The 18,144-nt window shown below is 42.6% G+C and overlaps 1 protein-coding gene across 4 annotated transcripts in view; it reads left to right on the forward strand.

Moving 5' to 3' along the window:
• Positions 1-365: 365 nt before the first annotated feature.
• Positions 366-18,144, forward strand: part of LOC103182180 (HNF1 homeobox a) — a 39,404-nt gene continuing 21,625 nt past the window's right edge. For 2 of the 4 annotated variants that reach the window (XM_007899073.2, XM_007899074.2), the window contains exons 1-4: positions 366-770; positions 9,764-9,963; positions 12,245-12,497; positions 17,512-17,747. In XM_007899073.2, coding sequence (XP_007897264.1) covers positions 421-770; positions 9,764-9,963; positions 12,245-12,497; positions 17,512-17,747 — 1,039 coding nt within the window. In that variant the 5' untranslated portion in view covers positions 366-420. The remainder of the gene's footprint in view (positions 771-9,763; positions 9,964-12,244; positions 12,498-17,511; positions 17,748-18,144) is intronic. The other 2 variants (XM_007899075.2, XM_007899076.2) reach the window with 1 other exon arrangement.

The following is an 18,144-nucleotide window of genomic DNA, read 5'->3' on the forward strand; positions in this document are numbered from 1 at the left end:
AACCCAGGAAAGCCAGCTGAAATGTAAACAGATAAGGGAGGTTAGCTTTTTACCCTGACCAAAAATCAGTCCACTTTTAGTTCAGAAAATAGTGGTTTTGGGCATTTTATGGAGAGAGAGAGTGTGTTTGTTTGCGTTTTGTTTTTTTTTGGAAAAAAAATACTGAGTGGGGTCACTGCAGAGTGATTAATATTTACTGTGTATCTTACCAAGTGATAAATAACAATAATAGCAAGAGCGTTCAATGAGTTGGGGTTGAGACAAAAATCTTGTGTGGGACAGAGGGGAGGGAAGGGGGGGGGGGAGGTTGGGGGGGGTAGGGAAGTTTGGGGAAAACTTTTTTTTTGGGTGGGTGGTGGGGGGGGGGGAGAGAAAGGGGGGACAACAACAACAAATAACTAAACCCTTCCGAAAAAAAAAATGGGAAGCAAGTTGACACCTTTGCAACAAGAGCTGGTGAAGGCACTGATAGGTTCTGGGATGAGCAAACAGACCCTGGTCGAAGCTTTGGGCGAACTGGAAGAGTATGAGCCGGCTGGGAGCTCAGCTGAGGAAGGGGTGACGCTCACCATCCTCCCCGCCGATGGGAGCTCCAAAGACGGGCTGCAGAACGGCCATCACCCGCTGCCCCCGGCCAGGCTGTCAGGGGAGGAGAGCTCAGAAGAAGATGGTGATGATGACTATGACACTCCGGCTATTCTGAAAGAACTGGACAACCTCAGCCCAGAAGAAGCTGCTCAACAGAGAACTATAGTGGAGCAACTCTTACAGTAAGACAACTTTTTTTTAAAAAGAAAGCAAAGCCACAAACTTTTTTTGTGTGTGTGTCTCTGTGCGTGTGTGAGTGAGAGAGAGAGAGAGAGAGAGAGAGACAGACATAGGGGGAGCAGAGAGAAAAAAATAAGGATTGCCCCCCAAAAAATAAAAATACAAAAAGAAATTCCCCCCACCCAAATGATTGGAAAAAAATATATAGAAATTTCCCCACCTTTCCCCAAGTCGTCCAAAGTGAGCAGTTTTTTTTTATAAATGACTCTAAAACTTTTTTTTTTGCGGGGTGGCTCAGAGAGAGGAAAAAAAGATTGCAATATATACATATATATATCAGAAGAAATCCTCCTCAAACCCCCACGACACCTCCTCCCCACTCCCCCCCCAAAAAAAACAGTGGTTCAAACTTTTCTTTTTAATCCTTTTTCTTGATCTCCCTCAGATCTGGTCAGAGAGGAAAAAAGATTACAAAACAATATCTAAGAATAAATCCCCCAAAACGATTGCAAAAAAAAAAATATTTCCTCCCCCTCCCACCCCCACACACATAACCAAATCCCTTCTCCAAAAAGTGGTACAAACTTTTCTTTGAATTCCCTTTTCTTGATGTCCTCAGCTGTGGGCTGCCAATTCTCTGTGTAGTTGACAATTTGCAATCTGTCTCGCTCTCTGTCTGTCTGTCTCTTTCTCTTTCTCTCTCTTGCATTGTGCCTAGGCATGCCACAGCTAGTTACTAATTATCTAATAGATTGTTATTTCATCTCTTTTGCAAAATATAAAGTAAAATGGTTTAGCCGATCCTTTTGGTTTAACATTTGATCATTAACTACTGGTTATACATTGGGGCCGCACGCCTATCTTGACATACAACAGATACCAAGAGCCTGGCCTAGATTACTTTTTATTTAAATCTGTTATTAATTAATTGGAAGTTGCGTTTGCCCCTCTTCGATTCGGACACGATTGCTTTCCCGACAAATTCTCAATTCTCTAAACAGAGCAGACATCAAAAATGTTCGACTGCATTGTTGTCACCACAATATCCTATGAATGAGATTGTCTTTGAAGTGGACAAGAGCAGCTTTGTACATACATAGAAAATTTCAGCACATCATGTCTGCCAGTCTTTTTTTTATATTAATCCCACTCTCCACTTCTTTCCCCCCCTAATCCTTTGAGGTGTTTCCTGCCTCTCAGTTACTCATCCTGCTCCTATTTTTGCCGTTTCGCCCAAAAAATACGCAGTCAATTCACTTTACAATATATTCAGTGAAGCTCTTTGAGAAGACTCAATGGCGCTATATCAAATGTAAGGATTTTTATTATTATTATAATTCCAACCAACTTAGTTGGATAAAGTTGAATTGTTTCAACTTTTCAGAAGCTTCTCAGAAGCAACTAAGCACTTTGCAATTTCAACTTATAAGTTAATTAAACTTCAAAGTGTACAGTTTATCAGCACGTTTTTCAATTGGATTCCTACTGGGGTGGCTGGCTAAAGTTACTGAATAAATGCTAACATAAATTGGTGTCTTATAGCAACATTTGTTAATATAAAACACAATTGACTTGTTCCCCCAACTTACTTCTTTTTATTCAACATTTGGGATTTTCGTATTATTGTATTATTGATATTCGCATGATTGATATCTGATTAAACTGACTCAAGTTTACAAGCAAAATTTAACAAGATTTAACATAGAACATAATATTGGATTGTTTTTAGGTCAGTGGGTGTCTGACACCTGCAAAAACCTATCACCACGCTTAAACAATATCCAACGCCAACCGAGAGTTTCACATGTAAATGTCACCTAACATTTGCAAAATGTTTAAACTTTTATACTTAAAAACCTGTCTTTTACCTTTTTCATGGTGATTTGGAAACTGATGCCTTGCTGGAATCATAATATGAAACAATCCCAAATTGCAAACAATTTCCAACACACACACACAGACAAAAAAAAACCTGGAATGAATCTGAAACACAACGTTTCAAAGATTAAAACTACTGTACATTGTGAAGAAGTCAACAACATCCAAATAGTTTCTTGATTGTATTTGGTTTACAGTTGCACTGAACTAAATATGTATTGACAGAAATTGGGACAGATGAGTGACCAAAGTTGTGGAAAGATTAGATTTTCTTTATTTCATATTCAAAGGAAAGTGAGTATCATGGCGTCCCGAGCCCTTAAATACAAGTTGTATGTTAATTGGCTGTGTCAAATTGTTTACTTAGACTTTACATTAATATAGCGCTATAAATAATCAACCCAGCTCTCCTTTAAAACCGATGAGAATCAGGTTTATGTCTAACCAAGTGTGGTTATTGAATACCAAGGAGACGAGAGAGGGGACGACCCAAAGGAAAAAATATCACCGAGTTGGGAATGAAAGCAGGAGGATTGCGAGGAGAGAGAAAATGGAGTTTCCTAAACCCTCCAAAATAGGTGGAAAGGAGCACTTGTTTGTTCCGAAGGCACCTGGACTTTGCTCCGTGTGGAAGTTTTTATCACTTTAACCTGTTGCTCAACCCCCAAAGCGTTCAATAAAAAAGTAGTTCGGGATGAACTCAGTTTCGTCTGAGCGAAACAGTTTTCATTTTTTTTTTAAAAAAGTGAAATGCTTGGAAAATTGCAGTCCGATTCCGACAGTTTGCCTTTTGTGAAAGCCGACAAAATATTTATTCACTTCGACAGAAATGCCGGTTGATTTGGATAATCCATGGTGAAGTTCCCAGATCGTCAAAGAAACTGACCTTAAAAACTCTGTGCCTGTTGACTTTTCTTGCAAACAGGAAAGTAAATGTACTAAAGTCTCAATTATGGGCCATTTCAATGCTTTTAACCCCATCTCTCCACTTAGCTATAGGAGACGCACGGGAGATTTTAAATTTGGGCTTGAGAGCTGGTGAATAAGATCCTAAAATGGCAAACAAGGACATGGCGCTTATGTCTTGGGAGGTGTATTGATGTGGCAGTGCGGGGAGCAGGGGTGGTTTATTTGCTCGCCCATGTAATTACATTGTGAAACACCAGTTCGAAGCGGCAATAAAAAGAAAGCCATTGAAGATTAGATTGTGAAAGGAAAGGTTCGAACCACGTGGGTGAAGATTACCTATGAAGCAGAAATGCGTCGATCTCTTATAGTTGGGATGAGAGGACAATAGGGTTGGTATTATTATAATAATAATGATAATAATCCTTGCATTTGATATAGCGCCTTATCACGTCTTCGAGACTGTCTCAAAGCGCTTCACAGAATATACTGTAAAGTAAATTGACTGTATATTTTGTGGACGAAATGTGGCAGTCAATGGCGCATAGCAGTGTCCCCACAAACAGTCATGGGTTGAGTGACCAAATTATCATTTATTTATTTTTGAAGGGTTTATTACCCCCGGAAAAGCGATCCGCCAACTTGCATTTATATAACGCCCTTCACGCGGGGTAGGGTCTCGGAGCGCTTGACAGTGGTAGAGTCTGACAACGAGCCACGCGGAGAGGGAGGGGGTGAGGTGACCGAAAGCACGACCACACAGGAAGGTCTTTAGGCAGGAATTGATGGTGGGGAGAGAGGAGACAAGGCGGAGGGATTGAGGGAGAGTGTTCCAGAGTTTCGAGGTGTAGTGACTGATGACACGGCCACCAATGGTAGAACGGAGGTGGCGAGGGATAAACAGGAGGCCGGAGCCAGTCGAGCAGAGGCAGCGGGTGGTGGGAGGTAAGCAGGTCGGAGAAGTAGGGAGGTGCGAGGGCATGAAGTGGTTTGAATGCTTTGCATGAGTCATATTAAATGTGTGGTCCTAACTGATACGACTTATGTGAGATTTACTGCAAACTGTAGCAACCAAAGTAAGTCATCTTACTTTGGTGGAATCATCCTTAAAGCCTGCTTTCAAATTATGGTGAGTGTCGTGGCAGCGATGTCCCATCGACGACAAGGAAATGTTGCTTTAAATAATTCATACGAGAGATGAATTATTCAAAGCATTGAGATGCCAAGTGAAAGGAGAAGGCAGCGTCTATATCTGCCAGAGGATATGCAGTGGCTAAAGTAGAGGAATATCTTTTCCCAGGTGTCACTATTCAATGTGTGAGTATTGACATTGACTGTCGGGAGGCTATTCAACCATCTGGGAGTTAGTGGGTGGTAATACTCTGGTCCAATCATAACCACATATTTCAGTGGGGGGTAAGGGGTAATAAGGGTCAGGTCGATAGCAATCAGTTATTGGAACTGGCTGTTTTTTTTCCCATTGCTAACCTAGTTACTAAAATAAACACTTCCACTGTGAATCAATGCAGTGGTTCCCAATTCAAAAGGCAATCAAACAAATTGGCCAACTCCACCTTGCCACCAGTGAAACATTGTGAAGGGCAACTTCACCTTTCTGCTGCCTACAAATCAAGCTGGCAAAATATACAGTCAATTCACTTTACAGTGTATTCTGTGAAGCGCTTTGAGACGTCTCGAAGACGTGATAAGGCGCTACGTCAAATGCCGGGATTATTATTGTTATTATTATGGGTCAGGGGCTTTGTGGGTTCGAGCCACACACCAGGACTTCAACTCATATGATTTGGGCTGAATCTCTGGTGCAGAGCTGGGGTGTGTGTGCATTAATGGAGGTGCTGTCCTTCAGGTGAGACGTTAAACAGAGGCCCAGCCTGCCTGCTCCGGTGGATGTTAAAGATCCCGCAGGGCTATTGGAAAGAGAAGGGAGTTTTGCCCGGTGTCCTGGCCAACATTTCCCCCCCAAAATAAAACAGGTGATTCACTTCAAGGCTTTGTGGGATTTTGCTGTGTGCAAATTAGCTGCCACATTCGCCTACCAATACACAGCCATTAAAAGATACAGTATATCCTGTGAAGCACTTTGGGACGTCCCCATGACGTGAAAGACACTGTACCAAATGTAAGGATTATTATTATTACTCGATCTCACCCAACCACAATACCAGTCCTGTTGTCTTACAGCTGTTTCTTAACAAGTCCAATATCCTGGCCCCTTGACTATCCTTCCCAGTAATGTATTGAGTCCATTCTTACAACAACAACAACAAGATTCCATTTATAGAGCGCCTTTCACGTAGGGAGGACGTCCTCCCTATTCTAATGAGGAACAATGTACAGTATGAACCCATGTAAACCTGGAAGCATAATTCTAGTAAAATGTTCAGCTGCTGGGTCTGTGGGTTTGTTACGTACAATATTATTTGCTTGAAGCTTCGCTAGTATTGAACCTGCTCTGAGAATGTCATGTGCATCATCAAATGTATCTGTGCACGTGCATTATTTATCATCTTACCAAAGCTAAGTGAGTGCTTACACAGCAGGGGACTGAGGGAAACTGGAGTTCACATGAAGGGAACTGGGATAGTCTGAGACAACATTAACCAGTAATATTGTAACCCTCACGTGAGGTATCAATATCCATTTAATAACAACAATAATAATCAATCCACTTTACAATATATTCTGTGAAGCGCTTTGAGATGTCTCGATGTCCTTGGGCAACAATCACCCCAAATAAAGGATTGGACACTCATGCTGTGGCTGGTTGTGGGATTGAATATACAATCACTCCACTCAAATCATATCGAAGATCTCAAATCTAAACATGTACATAAACGAAACGTACAAAAATCATGTCTCTTTCATCCAAATGAGACGTTAGGGTCTAACATAAGCTGACTGCTAAAACGAGCATATCTTTTCTGCTAATTCTTTATGTGTGGAAACCCGTTTGAGTTTATTAAATCCCATTATATTCATGTCTTTACGATTTTAATACAGTGATCATTTTATGTAGCTCGAGGTAACCATTAACCACATTTACACTGGTTTGAATGATATAATTAACAGCAACAATGTGTTTTGCTGCAGGAAAAAAAGATAATTAACAATTTGCCCTCCCTCCACCCCACCCAAAAAAAGACTATTGCAGTGTGGTCTCATTTTCAGAAATCATCTCTCCCCCTAATAATAATAATAATAATAATCCTTGCATTTGATATAGCGCCTTATCACTTTGTTGAGACGTTCAAAGCGCTTCGCAGAATATACTGTAAAGTGAATTTACTGTATATTTTGCGGCTGAAACGTAGGTGAAACTCATCTCACATATTTGCACTCACTGCCATTTTACTGTGCACCTCCTGACTTATTGTTTGGTCAAGACATCACTCCTGAAACACGTCCTCTGTCAGTATTGATAGAGAATGTGTTATGTCTCTGTCAGATTGCATGGAGCTACTGACAGATACCTAGAGGTATGTAGAGCTACATGGAGTTACATAGAGAGGTAAGGCATAGAAACAGTCTATTCGACCCAACAAGTCAATTCCGGTGTTTATATTACTTAAGTACATTGATGCATTTTGCTTCACCCATAGGATTCTAATACCTCTGTCCTGAAACAGTAATAAAGTGTCCCGTTGTATTTAAACACTGTATTGCAGATTTAGCAAACATAGCGCACCTTCACAGACTCATACAATAGACCTTGGAAGCTGGCAGAGCTTTGCATGATGACTATTTTAGTTGGGAAATGTTTCCAACCCAAGCAGCACTGGTTTTCCCAGGGACGTCCTCGCAATGTGAAAAGCGCTTTACAAATGTCATTTTGTATCATGTTGTGGTTGTCAACTCGGCAAACATTTCACACATCGGTTGAGGTTATAAAAGTGTTGGCTGGGTGTCCACCCAGCTGACTGTAAAACTTCACAACAGACGTCTAAAAATCCATTGGTATTCCCCTCGCAAGGTTCCTCCCTGCCTCAATCCCTCCAGTGCAGTCTTCGGATGTAGGACATTGCCGTGCGCAAATTGGATGCTGCGTTCACCCACAAAATATACCTCACAGTGTGTTCCTTTGAAGCGCCTTAAGATGTCCTCCCAACGTGAAAGGTGCTATATTAAATGTAAGGGTTACAGGAATTTTTTATTAAGGATACAGTGGAGGAAGCTTTACCCTGTAGCTGACAGTTCTATTCCTGATCTGGGTATGCTTATAGTAATAATAATCCTTACGTTTGATACAGGGTCATTGAGGTGTCTCACAGGATACACTGTAAAGTGGAGTGACTGTGTATTATCACGTCATTCAGATGTCTCACAAGATACACTGTAAGGTGGAGTGACTGTCTATTTTGTGGAGGAATCTCGGCAGCCAGTTACACACAGCAGCGTCCCACAAACAGTCGTGAATTGAGTGACCAATTTTATTTGGGGGATTGTTGGCCAGGACACCAGGAGAGAGAAACTCCCTTCTCTTTTCAAATAAGTGCCATGGGATCTTTAACGTCCACCTGAACAGGCAGACGGGACCTCGGTTCAACGTCTCCTGCGGATATTGAATACAAACAAACTCTCTTGTTCTCCACGCTAATAACGCACTAACAAATCCCTGCAAATATTTCCTGAAAAAGAACCGTTTCTCAAGTACTTTATGGCCTCAGTCATATCTTGCTTGGTGTGCACCAACTTCAGACTGAGACACTCTCCCTGGGCTGAGATCTGAAGTACATCCAGGGAGATTAAGCACTTTAACCAACCGTAGCACTTAGTCTTATCATTGAGGTCGCCGTGCGGAACTGCAGTTTCAGGAATATTTAATGTCTCCAGGGAGGAGAAAGAGAAGTCTCCGTCTGGTTGCCCCGAATCATCGAGACACAATTACAGACCAGATTTATAAAAATCCAAACGTCAGCTGAACTATTGCCCGGGCCAAAGATTTTAATTGTTCAAGTTAATTGCATGCAAGCGCAGAAATTCAGCAAAGCTTTCCCTTTTCCCTAATGGTGCCTTTCTTTAATGGGCTTTATTATACGCTGTGCCTATCACAGCATAGAGATATTATGAAAAGCCCCAGAGAGCCAATGTGCAAAGCTATAGGTGGCTATCTTCACAGTGGAGATGTTAACAGCTGGTTTTATTACTCGTGACATCTCAATCGAGAGCAACTGTATCTATTGGTAAAAAGGAAGGCTGAAGAGCAATGATTCTTCCCAGAAATATTTTTTCTTGACAGCTGACCATACCCAGAAATAAGAATAATAATAATATAATAATAATCCTTGCAATTCATATAGCCCTCATCACGTCATCAACAAGTCTCAAAGCGCGTAACGGGATATACTGTAAAGTGAATTGACTGCATATTTTGCATTGTGATCTTTAACAGGTCTCGCTGGGACTTTGGTTTCACCTCACATTCGAAGGATGGCACCTCTGATAATGCAACGCTTCCCCCCAGCAATGTATTAGAGTGTCATCTTAGACTATTTCTCCCATATAATACACAGTCACTACACTACATGATGTGATAAGGTGCTATATCAAATGCAAGGATTATTATTATTGTACAAGTTCACAGTCGTGATGTGGGACTTGAACCCATAAAATCTTCTGACTTAGAACTTTGCACATTCAAAAGGACGAGAGGAATGAGCGATACAACTGCGTCATTGTTGAATCCAATTGAAACAAAATATTTCATGCCTCACTAATTAAAAATGTAAACATTATTGTTTAAACTGCAGTAAATATCGCTGATTCCTCTTGTTTTTATTATTTTACCTTTTTTATAGTCAGATCACATCCAGCAGAGCGAAAAGGTGGTGTAAGCTTGCCATTCATTCCCACTGGAACTGTATACCTCAAAATAAATTGCAATGAATAAATAAATAAGTAATTAATTTGGTCACGGCAGTTTGTGGGACACTGCTGTGCGCAATTGGCTGCCCTGTTTCGCCCGGAAAACATACAGTCAATTCACTTGAGAGAATATTCTGTGAGGTGCTTTCAACGACATGCTAAGGCGCTATATCAAATGCGCGGATTATTATTATTATTATTTATTTTACGTTTGGAAATGTTTCGAACCCAAACAGCGCTTTGAGCTGTCTCGAAGACATGATAAGGCGCTCTATCAAACGCAAGGATTATTATTAGTATTATTATCTCTAACCTGATGTCTTCACAGAGAAGATCCATGGAGAGCGGCCAAGATGATAAAGTGCTACATGCAACAGCACAATATTCCCCAACGGGAGGTGGTAGACACCACAGGTCTCAACCAGTCTCACCTCTCCCAGCATCTCAACAAGGGCACACCTATGAAGAACCAGAAACGAGCTGCTCTGTACACCTGGTACGTCCGGAAACAGAGAGAAATAGTACAGCGTAAGTATCTAAGTTATAATTTATATAAATTGTTGGTTGATTGGCGGATCACTTTTTCAGGGGTAATGTTCCCTTCAAAAAAAATGAATAAAAATAATTTGCTCGCTCAATCCACGATTGTTTGTGGGACACTACTGCGCGCAATTAGCTGCTTCGTTTCACCCAGAAAATATACAGTCAATTCGCTTTACGGTGTATTCCGTGAAGCACTTTGAGACGTCTCATCGACGTGATAAGGCGCTATATCAAATGCAAGGATCATTATTATTAGGATTTCAGTCAACCACAGTTCCTTAAACCTCTTTTCAGAGCTTTGTCACGTTCTCCCGATGTGAAAGGAGTTATCTAAACAGAATTTGTTGTTGTTGTTGTTGTTGTACATCACCAATTGCAGTTCATAATAGTATTACCAAAATCCATTTTAAAGTGCTATATATCCAAGGCAAACAGGATTTGACTTAAGAAAAATGGATCCGCTGTATTCAATCACAAATATAATATTTTTCAGAGTGGATTACACAGCAAATCCCGGTCAGATTAATCTCAGTCGTAAACCCTGCTGTTTTGTGAATGTTCCCTTGAGTGAGCGAAATGACATTGCGTAATTCACGTGTACATCTTAAAATCCTCTGATCCCTATAAAACGTGGAATGCATTGAAGGGGGGTAAATTCAGAACGAATCTATGCAAACATTATTTCAGGGAGCGAATAGTGAACCTGTGGAACAGGCTCCCTAGGGAGACGATGGAAGCAGGAAGTGTTGATTACTTCAAACACAGATTAGACAGTTTTCTTTTAGGAAATAATATTACGGGATATAGTACATAGGAAGTTTGGGACATGCGTGCATGCGACCACCAGGAAGGTGGAAGGCAAACCAAATGGACCTTGGTCTTTTCTTGTTTACAAATGTAATTTTGTTGTTGTTGTCTAGCATTTCTTATGGTCTCATGTTCTTATGTTCATGAAAGCAAATGGCCTGCGTTACCTTGGTAATATATTTTCAATTGGACTTGGAGTTGAGCTACAAATCAGCCATGATCTAAAGGAATGGCGGAACAGGCTCGAGGGGCTGAATGGCCCACTCCTGTCCCTAAGTTCACAACCACATGAGCATGGAATTGAAACCCGTGACTGCAATCTCTTATGACCAACCGGTCGACCTTTAAGGCAGTCTCACTAGGGTTTTGGGACACCAAAGTCATTGTCTCTCATGATCAGGTCACCCCAGATTTGCTCAATTTAACTTGAGACCAGAAGTGAAGCAACTTGCGAACAGCAACGGTCTTGAAAAATAATTACTGTTAACTTGAGATGGAACAGTGATGGAGATGGTGACTGTCAAAAAAGTAATAAGATACGTTGATAGGAATTCATGTTTGATTCTTTTAGAATGACTTCCAACGCTGTGTAGGAATTCAAAACGAGTCTTTGTAAAAAGGAAGTCCAATAAAATGCACTTCCTTCAGACTCTTTCGTTCGTAGAGAAACTAAATCATCATTGTTAGGACTTGCTGCTCAGCTTGTGGATGTCTTTCAGCGACAACCATAACCTGTATTAACATAGCGCCCTTTCAAGGAGTGATATACCCTCAGAGTGCTTCACGATGATGGGGTCAGGTTCCAAACAAGGGGAGAAGGGAGAGGGAAGAGGTGACTGTAGGCGCAGTTGAAGAGGTACAACAAAGACACCAATAAATTGTGTTTATAAAGCACCTTTCACATTGGGAGGACATCCAAAGGTGCTGGACAATGAGAGGTTTGCACTCGAGCTGCGGGTTGGGATCGGGGTGCAGGGCAAGGTGGGGTGGGGGGGTGGGGGTGAAAAGATGGCCGAGAGCACCATCTAAAAGGAGTGGGGGGGGGGTGCTGGGTGGGGGGTGGAGGGTGGGGACAGTAGAAAGGATGGAATTCCAGAGGTTAGGAGGACAGTAACTGTGACGGTCACTGTCTTGACGACAAGAGAGTCCTGAGTTTCTAGTCATATGTGCAATGGTCCAGTGCATTCATGACATGACTGCCTATATGATACGTTCCTCATCCTGACTGTGTCGGTGACGAGATGATTGCTGGCTGCTGCTTTCAACCCGAACTAAATACTATCTTCTCCAAACGGATAGGCAGGTTATCTATCTACAGTGGGTTAAGATAAAAATGGTGACCATTTTAACCCAATGCAATGCAACATCCGTTTTCACCAGCTAACTTCACTTCCCTGATAATCGCCTGTTCATTTTTAGTTTGAACCTATTCTTTTTGTATCTTACATTTTTTTTGCAGAATTCAGCCAACCATCGCAGAAAGCAGGGCAAACTGTGCCAGAAAACAGACAGCAGCTATTTCTCTTTGCAGATTTCAACAGCACGAGCCAGGGAGCTTCAGGGGAGGAAGCGGAGGAGCCGACCAACAAGAAGATGAGGCGAAACAGGTTCAAATGGGGGCCGGCCTCGCAGCAAATCTTATTTCAGGCTTACGAGCGGCAGAAGAATCCGAGCAAGGAAGAGCGAGAGGCATTGGTGGAAGAGTGCAACAGGTCAGTCAACTGGGCGTCAGGAGAACAAACGTTGTGAAATAATAATAACGATCCTTGCGCTTGATATTAGCGCCTTATCACATCTTCGAGACATCTCAAAGCACTTCACAGGAATGTACTGTAAAGTGAATTGACAACAGAGCCCCGTCTAACAATAACAAGTCCTGTGGCGTATTGATCTGTAGCGTATTAGTTAGAGCGCTCACCTCGCAAGCAAGAGGACCCGGTTTCGATTCCCGGGCGGGGCGAAACCTTAGGCAAGTAATAATAATAATAATATTAGGCAAGTTTCCTTACTCAAAACCACTCTGTTTACAACCTAGCAGTAAATAGGAACCCGGTTTTTAGTCGACTGATGGATCACTTTTCGGGGATAATGATCCCTTCAAAAAAACATTGGCTGCAAATATTTGTGGGACACTGCTGTGCATAATAGACTGCCACGTTTGGTCCACAAATACACAGTCAATCCACTTTACAATATATTATCTGAAGCGCTTTGAGGTGTTTTCAACAGCAGCGTCCAACAAACAGTCGTGGATTGAGCGGCCAAATTGTTATAATTTTTTTTTGGGAAGCGATTATTACCGCCAATCGACTAACAACCGGGTTCCTACTTACTGCTAGGCAAACACCAGGCTTGAAGACTCTTTGGATGGATTACTTTTGAACCTTTGTCATTTTAGTATCTTTCAAATTAATTGGGAAATGAATCCTCTGGATAAAGTGTGTCATAGATACTGAGAGCTATCACGCCTTGTGAAAGTAAAGCACTGATCAATAATGCCTCCTTTAGGTTCTATTCATAACTCAGGCTTGGCTGGATGGTGAATTTGCCTGTTAAAATCCGTCAGCGAATCAAAAATGACCAGGTAGTGACCATTGAAGTATACAACAACAACAACAAGAACAACTTGCATTTACATAGCACCCTTCACAAGGGGTAGAGTCCCGGAGCGCCTTAAGTATGAGCCCCTCATCAGATTGGGTTGAGGCTTATGGCAGGGCGCATGAATCTACTTTGAGAATAACCCGAAACCATACTCTCCCTCCCCCTCTCTCTCCAAAAATGTGCTGTAAGCAATTTTCTGTTACCCATTGCTCCATGTGACACGACGTGAATGGTTGGGATGTGTGCAGCACACACTATGGTTATTGGAGATGGAAGGATTCAGATGATGTTTGCTAAGCAGAGGTAGCACACTGCAGGGAATGCCTTTGATATCCTTAACATGCGGTGGTGTTTGCCAGTGTAACAAGCAGCGTTCATGAGGGAGAAGGGAAAAGAAGGGGAATAAGGGGAATAGGAGGGCTGGAGGCTCGTGTCTATATAAACACAGGGATGGACTGGTCGGGCCAAATGGCTTGCTTCCGTGCTGTGTCGCACACCATGTAACTCTATGTAAGTAAGACTTAGTCCTACCATAACAACAACAGTTTATATCTCTTACAACGCCTTTCTTGTCGGGAAGAACAGCTGACTAGGGGTTGGGGGTAAATGAGGCGGGTGGGGGAAAGCGAGGTCGAAAAAAAAGGTCTTAAGGTGGCCTTTGAAGGTGTGGAGTGAGGGGGCGAGGCAGAAAATCACTGGGATGGAGGGTCAGAGTCAGAGGACACGGGAGAGCCAGAGGACACGGCCTGCGATTGAAGGGAGGTAAATTCGGAACAAACCTGTGGATACGCTACTTCAGTTGGCGAGCGGTAAACTTACGGAACAGGCTCCCTAGGGAGTCAGTGGAAGCAGAAATCGTTGTTTGTTTCAAGAACAAATTAGATAGATTTCTGCTAGAAAATAATATCTTGGGATACAGTGTATAGTTTGTCAACACGACATGTCAAATGACTGCCAGGATGGTGGAAGGCAAACTACTAGTACTTCTTTTCGCCGAGCAAAATCTTACATGTTCTTATGAGAGGGAGGACAGAGTGGCTGATTGCCCCAACGATGCAGGGGCAGATTGAGAGAGGACATTAAATGCCGGGGTTTGCTACGTGAAGGGAATGGTTGGGGCAGGAAGGTTGCAGGAAAGTCAGGGAGGAGATAAGGTAAGGTGAGGCTGGGGCGGTGATCCTAGCTGGAAGAGACAGCAGTTACTGTATTTACTCAGGATCCCTTGATTAAATCATATTAAAATTGCTGATTGTGACAAGGGACATCTCATAAAAATAACAATAATAACCTTTGCATTTGATACAGCGCCTTATCACATCTTCGAGACATCTCAAAGCATTTCACAGAATCTACTGTAGAGTGAATTGTCCGTGTATATTTTGTGGGTGAAATGCGGCAGCCAATTTCGGTACAAACAGTCGTGGATTGACGTGACATAAATTATTATCATGCTGCACTGTGTAACATGAGTCCCTTTATTTTAATAGTTAAACATCCTATTAAGCCTGTCCTTCACCTGAACTCTGATTTCCGCCTCCCCCCTCCCCTCCTCCCCCTGAGGATACATACAGCAGGAACATTATAAATAATGGATGGAGGACCAGATTATACAGGAAGCATTCCTCGAAAAATAAATCTAATTATTAAAAATTGCAGAGTTTCTTAATGTACCGTCTCTTAATATTCTCTGCACAGTGTGTTAGGGAGCCCAAGTGATCCTGGGCATTCCAGATACGATCACCGGTCTTGCTGAGCAGCCAGGGCAGCAATAGGGTCTTATGTTTGTCCTCAGTGTCCCTGGGCTAGGGCAAGAGGGAAATCAGCAAGGTTTTTGTTTCCCGACTAGTATTCAGTGACTCCCCCACCCTTGCTGGGAAGTGCGTGAGCGTGGATGATGTGGGGGGTGGTGGGGAGGGGGAAGGAGACAGGATAAGGTTCGACTCTGATGCTCTAACTCCAGCAGTTACCCTAACGCACACTCTTGGGTCCCCAACCTGCGCCTAATACTCTCCGGAATTAGGTAAGCGGGATGCGTCCTTCCAGGGAGAGAGAGAGAGAGAGTGCGCATTCCATTCCAACAATCTACCTCTGGAATTTCCATGTGTAGGTGTAGTGGGATGCATGGAATTCTTGGTTTGGTTTGGTTTGGATGCTCTTAATAATAATAATAATAATACTTGCATTTAATATAGCTCTTTTCATGTCTTCTAGACGTCTCAAAGCGCTTCACAGAATATACTGTAACGTGAATTGACTGTACGTTTGTGGGCAAAATGCGGCAGCCAATTGCGCACAGCAGCGTCCCACAAACAGTCGTGGATTGAAATGACCAATTTATTATTTTTTTTAAGCACAATGATGGGTTTCCGTGTGTGTCAGATACCCGGCTGACCAACAAAAAAAAAAGCACTAAACTCAATGTCCTGACTCTCACACTTGGAGTCTATCAGAGGAGAGTCAGAATTTATGAGACCAAACCCCAGCTTGAGTCAATAACTTGAGAAGAAGAGCAAAGTGGGAGTGCACAATTAAATCAAATTTTCTGCCAGTTATCATGCCTGAATTAATGCATTGGGGTGACATTGTTTTTTCTCATTTGGTTGGTTGCTTAGAGTAGCAATCTTTTCATAATGGACTTTAACCCATTTGGAACATATTTTTCCATTATAATAATGGTAATGATAATAATAATAATAATAATACTCACATTTGATATAGCGCCTTTCACATCTGCAGGATGCCTCAAAGCGTTCGCAGGATATACTGTAAAGGGCAGTAACTAAGTAGTTTCACCCACAAAATATACAGTTAATTCACTTTACAGTATTCCAGGCAGGGCGAAACCTTGGGCAAGTTTCCTTACTCCACACAGAGCCTAATAATAATCCCTCCAAAAAAACAAAAAACAATGATAAAATTGGTCATTTTCAATCCTCTGAAGCGCTTTGAGATGCCTCGAAAACGTGATAAAGCGCGATATCTAATGCAAGGATTATTATTATTATTATATGAAGGATTGCAGACCAGGAGAACACAGGAATCTTCCTTCTTTTCCCAACTGGTGTCAAGCGTTCACCTGAACAGGACACATTGGGAGCCCTTCGGGATCATTATAGTTACCATAGAGTCCCTTGGCTCTGGAACTCTATCCCCCAGTACCTTCGCCTTGCCTCCTCCCTTTCCTCCGTCAAGGCCGGTCTCAAGACCTTTCTCTTTGACCGTGCCTTCACCTGACCCAACTGTACAGTGCCTTGGGACGTCCTCCCGATGTGAAAGGCGCTCAATAAATGGAATCTTGTTATTGTTGTTGTTGTAGCGCACACAAAGCAAAAAACCACGCTCCCCCTATCTGATGAAATAATGCATGAGATTCCATCTAACGCACTGGCGAATACATTCAGCGTCTCGATCTAAAATAACTAATGATTTGAGAAACTCTTCATTCACTGGCCAACCCATCATCCAATGTGTAGCGGTGCATTGGCCAACACAATGACCTCTGCTGTCCAAATCTACTGCATAACACATTTGAAATCCTCCAGTCAATGGACAGAGATCTATTGTCTAATGGCTAATGTTGTCTGCCCATGGAGCTCCAAGATTGAGACCTGCTAGGTCGGTGTGGATCTGGACTAGAATCGTAAGAAATAAGAATCGCTGGACGAAAGCAGAACAAGGTCGCTTTCCACAATATGTCAGTCGCATGCCATGTCCCAATCTATACACTGTATCCCAAGAAAACGTTTCCTAAAAGAAAATCGAACTGATTTGCTTTCGAAAGAATCAACATTTTTATCAACACCAATGAGCTCCTGAAAACAAATACCACTAATAATAATTTGGTCACTTCAATCCACAACTGTTTTTGAGACGCTGCTGTGCGCAATTGGCTGCCGCATTTTGCCCGCGAGATACGCAGACGATTCACTTTACAGTATATTGTGTGAAGCGCTTTGAAACGTCTCGAAGACATAATGAGCTGCTATATCGAAACAAGGATTACTATTATTGTTATTCTAATAAACAGCAGCTTTATCTACTACACCATCTGGGCTGCCCCGGTTGATGGCTTTTGATAGATGCTCTGCCTTACCCACTGCGTTCATCTCTTATCCATCACAGAGCCGAGTGCCTGCAGCGTGGCGTCTCTCCATCACAAGCTCACGGTCTGGGCTCCAACCTGGTCACCGAGGTGCGAGTCTACAACTGGTTTGCGAACCGAAGGAAGGAAGAGGCGTTCCGTCACAAGCTGGCGATGGACGCGTACGGCACCCCACAGCCCCACACGGTGACCGCCATCACACCTCACAGCAGCTTGCCCCTGCAGCCCAGCGTTCTGTCACCCAACAAAATACACGGTAAGGTGCACGCCAGTCATCGCTTCGAATGCTGACCCGAAGGGCTCCCAACGTGTCCTGTTCAGGTGAACGCTTTGACACTAGGAAAGGAGATTCCCGTGTTCTCCTGGTCTGCAATCCTCCATATGATAATAATAATAATAATCCTTGCATTGGATACAGCGCCTTATCACGTCTTCAAGACGTCTCAAGGCGCTTCGCGGAATATACTGTAAAGTGAATTGACTGTGTATTTTTCTGGGTGAAACTCGGCAGCCAATTGCGCACAGCAGCGTCCCACAAACAGTCGTGGAAGGAGTTACCAAATTATTATTATTGGTTGCTCGTTCACTTTGTGGCAGTCTGTAGGAGTCTTGTAGCACATTGGTTAGAGCACTCGCCTCGCAAGCGAAAACCC

The sequence above is a fragment of the Callorhinchus milii genome, unplaced genomic scaffold, assembly GCF_018977255.1.
Source record: "Callorhinchus milii isolate IMCB2004 unplaced genomic scaffold, IMCB_Cmil_1.0 Scaffold8, whole genome shotgun sequence".
NCBI classification, from domain to species: domain Eukaryota; kingdom Metazoa; phylum Chordata; class Chondrichthyes; order Chimaeriformes; family Callorhinchidae; genus Callorhinchus; species Callorhinchus milii.